Source organism: Petaurus breviceps, unplaced genomic scaffold, assembly GCF_028583685.1.
Source record: "Petaurus breviceps papuanus isolate PSGF00001 unplaced genomic scaffold, PetGlider_PUasm1.0 186, whole genome shotgun sequence".
Classification (NCBI taxonomy): domain Eukaryota; kingdom Metazoa; phylum Chordata; class Mammalia; order Diprotodontia; family Petauridae; genus Petaurus; species Petaurus breviceps.
This window is the reverse complement of record NW_027185798.1, coordinates 32,123,917-32,131,019: the sequence shown is the minus strand read 5'-3', so window position 1 is coordinate 32,131,019 and position 7,103 is coordinate 32,123,917. Positions and strand designations below refer to the sequence as shown.

The 7,103-nt window shown below is 44.5% G+C and overlaps 2 protein-coding genes across 2 annotated transcripts in view; one reads left to right on the top strand and one right to left on the bottom strand.

The window, feature by feature from the left end:
• Positions 1–7,103, top strand: part of BNIPL (BCL2 interacting protein like) — a 479,949-nt gene that overhangs the window by 63,309 nt on the left and 409,537 nt on the right. The window lies entirely within an intron of this gene.
• GOLPH3L (golgi phosphoprotein 3 like) overlaps positions 1–7,103 on the bottom strand; it is a 29,866-nt gene that overhangs the window by 4,425 nt on the left and 18,338 nt on the right. The window contains exon 3 of the mRNA XM_069090077.1: positions 1,076–1,207. Coding sequence (XP_068946178.1) covers positions 1,076–1,207 — 132 coding nt within the window. The remainder of the gene's footprint in view (positions 1–1,075; positions 1,208–7,103) is intronic.

Below are 7,103 nucleotides of genomic sequence, written 5' to 3'. Positions count from 1 at the left end.
CACGCCGCGCTCCGAGCTGCATCCAATCAGAGCTGCAGCAGTGAGCGTGTCATCCTGTTCTTTACTGAATTCATTATTGAATAAAGGTACATTTTTTTGTTCACATTTACCTGTTTATTAAAATTGCTGTCAATGTTCATTAAAATAAGCCCTCCCCTGAAAATAAGCCCTCTGGTGTTTTTCTGTCCAAAAAAATTAATAAGACAGTGTCTTATTATCGGGGAAACGCGGTATATTCATTATGTTATGCTGATGCTACAGGAGATTAAAAAAAAAGATATAATACATGTTGCCTGCCCTTGGGACACAGAGCCGCAAAAAATTACAAGACAATATAGAAGAGCACTTTTTTTTCCTCTTTTTGGAGGGGGAAGGCAGGGCAACTGGGGTTAAGTGACTTGCCCAAGGTCACACAGCTAGTTTTGTGTTAAGTGTCTGAGGCCATATTTGAACTCAGGTCCTCCTGACTCCAGGGCCGGTGCTCTATTCACTGCGCCACCTGGCTGCCCCGTAGAGGAGCACTTTCAAGGAAGAACCAGAAGGACTGGTGGTAGATGTCAGGGAGGGGAGGGAGGGTAGATGCAAACAAAATACTAAGGTTTTGAGACTGTGTGAATAAGAGAATGATCCACAGAAATAAAAAAGGGAGCCAGTCTGGGAAGATGATGAGGAATTTGGTTTCAGAGCTAAGAGAAGGTCACTGATTTGGCAATCATTAGTGACCAATTAGACTACAGTTTCCCGGAGGTGAGGAGAAGAGCGGCCTGGCTGCAGGAGGTGAAGGGGTGAGTCTGTGAGGAAACAAACGAGAGCATTAGGCTTCATTCTCATGTGTGTTGAATCAAAAGGAAAGAAAGAAATGGGACAGCAGCTGAGAAGGCAGCGAGGGCAGGCAACCTCGTGCCTGCCTCTTTCACCTCTTTACTTCTCCTCTCTAGGGCCTCACTCCCAGCATGGAGGTGGGAATGGAGGCCTTGGAAGGTTCTTGAGAAGGGCAGCCCATACTCCCATTTCACCCAGTTTTCCTCTTGAAACAGGGGCGGTGTCTGTGGTGTGAAGGGGAGTTACAAGTTACCTTTCTGTCAAGGAGCCTCTTCTTCCGTATGGTCGGGGGCTCCAGATGGATCCGACCTCGCATGGCCAATTCTATGAGGATGCCTCCTCGAAGCCCAGAAGAAATGCAGTCATTCCAGAAGGACGTATAACCCTAGGCAAAAGGAAAAGAGGAAGTAGGGAGAGAAGAGCGTGGTCATGTGAGGGCTCAGATGTGTCACAGCATCTCTGAGGACAGTTCTGTTCACTGCTCAGGTTCATTTTCGCAGCACATACCAATACCTTGTCAACACGGATAACAACCTATACCGTTTGTGCACAGCCCTCTCTGTTATCTGTGTGTTCTCTCTCTCCTAACAGACTGTAAACTTTCCTAGACAGGAGCTGGTTTTCTTCCACAGGTTTTGGGCCTTCTTAGCGTAAGGGGATGTTGTCCCTGTCCCTTTTCTCTAGCAGCTAGCACATGATTTGGAGACAGAAAACTTGGGTTCAAATCTGGCTTCTGTCATTTACTAGGGGCCTAAGGGTCCCTGAGCCAGCAGCCTCAGTTTCTTCATTTGTAAAATGAGGGGGGTTGGATTAGAAGTAAACCTGTGATCATGCAGCACAATACAAATCTGGGCACAAGAAAGCCCACTGCTTCCCAAGGCTTTGTGGCTCTTCCAGAAAAGACCAAATAATACAGTTCCACTATCAGGCAACAAATTGCTCATCAGTCGCTCTTCCTAGAAAAGAACCTACACACTTTCCAAAGTTTGGTAAATGCTGAGAGGCAGATTTAGTTTTGATATAAGGAAAAACTTCCTGACCATTCAAATAATCCCAAAGTAGAAATGAGGCATCTAGATATCTCAGTGCATAGAATACTGGGCTTGGAATTAGGAAGGATCAAGTTTGAGTCTGATCTCAGATACTTACTAACTGTATGACCTTGGGCAAGTCACTAAACCCTGATTGCTTTAATCCACTGGAGAAGGAAATGACTCCAGTATCTTGACCAAGAAAACCCCATGGATGTATGGTCCATGGTCTCACAACGAGTCAGACATAATGAAAAACTACAAGAAACGGTCTAGTTTGGGAGGTGGTGGGTCTCCATTCCCTCAAGGCAAAGTCTACATCAAACCAAGTCTAGATGACCAGATGGCCATTTGTCAGCCATGTGTACGTGCTGATTTCTGTTCAGGTAGGAGTCAGACCAGATGGTCACTGAAGTACTTCCCAAAGTTAGAAGTCTGGGATTCAATACTAACCAGGACATTTTACAGTTGTAAAAAGGCACCTTTGAGCTCTCTACAAACTTGCTCCTGTGACATTCCAAAGTTCAGGGGAGGATACAGATTAAGATTAGTCAGGAAGAGGGGTGGCCAGGTGGCTCAGTGAGTAAGAGCACCGGCTCCAGAGTTGGAATGACCTGGGGATCAAATCTAGGCTCAGATACTTAGCACCACACCCAGAAATAACTGGCACTGTAACCTTGAACAAGTTGCTTAACCCCGATCCCTGATTGCTTAAAAAAAAAAAGATTAGTCAGGAAGAGCAAACCACAAACCCTCCAGCTCTCTGGCCGTCCAACCCATGACTATTAAGTACCACAGTGCTGGGGGTTAGAGAGACATAAACTTCTGTGCTTAAGGAGTTTTTAATCTAGTTGAGATAAGATATAAAGGAGAAGAAAAGAAGAGCTATCACAAGGCAGTACATGATCGAGATGTAAATGGTACTGACAGTGTGTGCCTTAGGAGTTCTCAGGGACTGATGCCTTTTGCTGTGGAGTTCTCCAGGAAATCTGAACAAAGAGGCAGACTGAGCCACATTTAGGCTAGGGAGAGAAAAGTCGGGTGGGCATCCTAAACTGTGAGAGGGGGTAGTGTGAACTAAAGGGGAGAGGCAGGGAAGAACCAGGCATGTTTGAAGGAGGGGGTGTTTTGGGGATGGCAATATTAGAGGTGGTGGACAGGTGAGAGCCAGGTTGTAGAGGGTCGTGAATACCAGACTAAGGATTTTTATTTTACAGACAAGAGTCTCTGAAGTTATGGAACAGTGAGTTGTATGATCAAAACCCCATTTTAGATTAATGTGTCCGTCTCTACAAGAGCAGAAGAATTTGCAAATAGGAGAGATTATGGTTTCTGGAGTCCTGCTAATCAGATTCTAATCTTTAATCATACCTTCCAAAATCAGTCTGATCCATAACTTCACTTGCTTCCTGTGACAATGCAAACGAGTTATCTCGATCCACCCATGGCAGGCTTATAGGAAGTGGACAGAGTATACAAAGCACCCACCTCTCAGATCTTTTCTAACCCTGACCCTCTTACCCCAAGCCCCAGTGAATACTGGCAGCTGGCCTGCAGAAACCTTTATAAACTTCCCTTCAGCTCCCCCAGCTTGCTGGGGTCTACTCTGCTCCCTTATTGGCCACTGAACCACACCTGCTGCGCAGGGTATGCAGAAAAAACCACATCTGTTCTTTTCATGTAAACACTGCAGCTTATTCACTTCACCTGCTGGTTCAGATTAAAGCATAACCTAATTCCTGAACAACAAAGCAGCCAGAATAGGCAATAAAATGTATATGCATATCAGAGGCCGCGGTGGCCCCCGAACATTTCAACTAGGTGTGTAAACACTTCAAATGGAAGGGAAGTATTTAGAAAAGATTCTTCCAGGGGTTTTTTCTTTCCAACTCACTACTCAGCTTTGGTTTTAGTTACAGTGAGGTCAAAGATTTCAACAGTGTAAATAAAGGAGGAACAGAAGCCAGGATGTAAGGGCTGGACTTCCTTGAAAAGCATTTTCTCCCACTTCAGCTTCACAAAACCTATAAAACCCCAGAAAAATACCTTCCTTTAGGACTATTCGGGAACATAAGGGGAATAAATATGGACAAGTAAGAACAGAGGGGTGCAAGATGGGAACAGGTGCAAGCAAGGCCTTGGTACTGCCTTCCCTGGTGAAGTCTCAGAACAAAAGAGAATACCAACATAAATCTGGGTGAATAATACCTAGGAGCAAAGGAGAAGCCACTACAGACTAGTGTAATGGAAATGCAAATTTAAAGATCTTCCCTGCCCCTAGGCTAAAGTGCACCTGGAGCCTGGAGTGGGAGGCTTGTTTTTCAGTAGATACTTCTTGATTGGCCAGTGGGTCAATAAGGTTGTTAAATTTTCTGAGCCAGAGAAGGCTATTAAGCCCTGATGTGTAGCTTTGTTTTGGGGGCTCACTTTGAGAAGTGTTCTGTGATTTGATCTCTATGCGACCTCTGGTCAAAGTGAGCCCCCAAAACAAGCTTTGAAAAACCCAGATGTGAAAACCCAGATGTTGACTGGGTATGGATGTAATGATTGGACAGTTTGGAAATCTGTCTACTTGATCTGTTTCTGTCTTGATAATTATGCTTGTATACTTTGAGATTCAGGGTGCTGACCTTTTCTCCTGAATAAGGTAAATGATATATGTCTGACTGATTAAAGTAAGCTTGTTAACCCATTTTGAGTTGCTTTCCTTTATCAAAGCAGATCCAAGAGCCTGTGGTGGCAACAAACCCTGAGGACGCTTGGGGTGCTTGCTGCCACAACTAGATCTCCAAAGGGCTCTTCCTGGCACTCCCTTCTAAATGTAACATAACACATCCAGTCTATCATATCCCTCTAATCCATGTATATAAGCAGTCATGAGGACCCTGGTGAGAAAGAATCACTGCTTTCTAAGGCTGAGCAGTACCTTCTGGTACAATAGAAGACAACCCTTCTTCAATGCCTGTGCCAGCAAGACAGGTCACAAAAAAGTAGAGTAGACCTCAGGAAGTTGGGGGAGCTGAAGGGGAGTCTGTAAAGGCTTCTGCTGACCTGCCAGTGTTATCTGGAGCTTGGGGTAAGAGAGTCAGGGTTAGAAAAGATCTGAGAGCGGAGCCAAGATGGCGGAGTAGAAGCATGACCTTCCCACAGCTCCGGCTTCCACCCTCCCCAATCCATGTAAAAAGGGGACTCTAAACAAACTTTGGAGCTGCAGAACCCACAAAATGACATAGAGAAACTAACCCCCTGCTGAGGACACCCTGGCAGGCCGATGCAGTGCTCTGGGAGCTGAGCCCAGCCCTACTCAAGGCTTTAGCCCCAGGGCGGGCCTGACCAGGCCAGAGGGACTCCAGATCAGCAGCAGCTGTGGCTGTTTCCAGATTTATCAACACATAGATGTGAAGGACAAGGTGAGAAGCCAGTGCAGTCTGGACTTTGGGACCAGTAAGTGGGAGTGCGTGGCTTTTACCCCCAGAGCGAAAAGCTGCTGAGAAGCTGGCACAGCCAGCCAGCGCCACGTGGTGGCTTCAGCTCCTGGCCTGCAGAGCGTAGGGGGACCAAGCACCAGTCTGAGGGGTAATCGCTCTTGCTTTAACCTGCTTGGATCTGGATTGCAGTCTAGGGTGGAGGTTCTGGGGTGTGTGTCCAGCTTGCCAGAGCGTGTGGAGACCTTAGAGAGGGCACCCATCTAATACCTCCGGCAGCTGAGAAAACCCCAGCGTTTGGGACGAAAGCTCTCCTGTCTGGTGGCAGAGTCCTGCTGTGGCAAAAAGCCCAAAAGTCAAGTAATTGAGTGGCAAAATGAGCAGGCAGAGGAAACAAAGCAGACAGAAGATTCCAACATTACACTCCTATTTTGGGGACAAAAAGGAGCAAAGCATGGAACAGGAGGAAAACAGTGAAGTCAGAACTCTTGCACCAAAAGCTTCAAAGGAAAATACAAGCTGGTTACAGGCCATAGAGGACCTTAAGAAGCAGATAAGAGAAGTGGAGGAAAAATTGGGAAGAGAAATGAGAACAATGCAAGAAAATTATGAAATGAGAGTCAACAGCCTAACTGAGGAAAATAATACCTTAAAAAACAGACTGACTCAAATGGCAAAGGAGGCCCAAAAAGGCAATGAGGAGAAGAATGCCTTAAAAAGCTGAATTTGCCAGATGGAAAAAGAATCTCAAAAACTCAATGAGGAGAATCATTGCTTCAGAATTAGATTGGAGCAAATGGAAGCTAATGACTTTATGAGACATCAAGATGCTGTCAAACAGATCCAAACAAATGAAAGAATAGAAGGCAATGTGAAATATCTCATGGGAAAAACCACTGACCTGGAAAATAGATCCAGGAGAGATCATTTAAAAATTATTGGACTGCCTGAAAGCCATGACCAAAGTAAGAACCTAGAAATCATCCTCCAGGAAGTTCTCAAAGAAAATTGCCCTGATGTTTTAGTTCCAGAGGGCAAAATAGAGGCTGAAAGAATCCACCGATCACCTCCTGAAAATGATCCCAAAAAGAAAACTCCTAGGAATATTATAGCCAGGTTCCGGAATTCCCAGATTAAGGAGAGAATATTACAAGCAGTCAAGAAGAAACAATTTGAATATTGTGGAAACACAATCAGGATAACCCAGGATCTGGCAGCTTCTACACTGAGGGATCTAAGGGCTTGGAATATGATATTCTGGAGGTTAAAGGAGCTGGGATTAAAACCAAGAATCACCTACCCAGCAAAACTGAGTATCATGTTTCAGGGGAAAATATGGTCATTCAGTGGAATAGAGGACTTTCAAGCATTCTTGCTGAAAAAACCAGAGTTGAATAGAAAATTTAACATTCAGATACAAGAAGCAAGAGAAGCTTGAGAAGGTAAACAGGGAAAAGGAATCATAAGGAACTTATCAAAGTTGAACTATTAACATTCCTACATGGAAAAACAATCATTGTAACTTATGAAACTTTTCTCAGTAGTTGAATAGAAATATATATATTTGTCTATATATGAGGGTATATAGGCATATGAATACATATGTGAATGTGTGTATATATGTTTACAGGTATACATGGATAGAGGGCACAGGTGCAATTTAACAGGAAGGAATGATACTTAAAATGTGAAATTAAGAGGTGAGAGGAATATAATGAGAGGAGATGGGGAGAGACAGATTGGGGTAAACTATCTTATACAGAAGAGGCAAGGGAAAATGGTTACAATAGGGGAAGAATAGGAAGGCAAAAGGGAATTGGTCAAC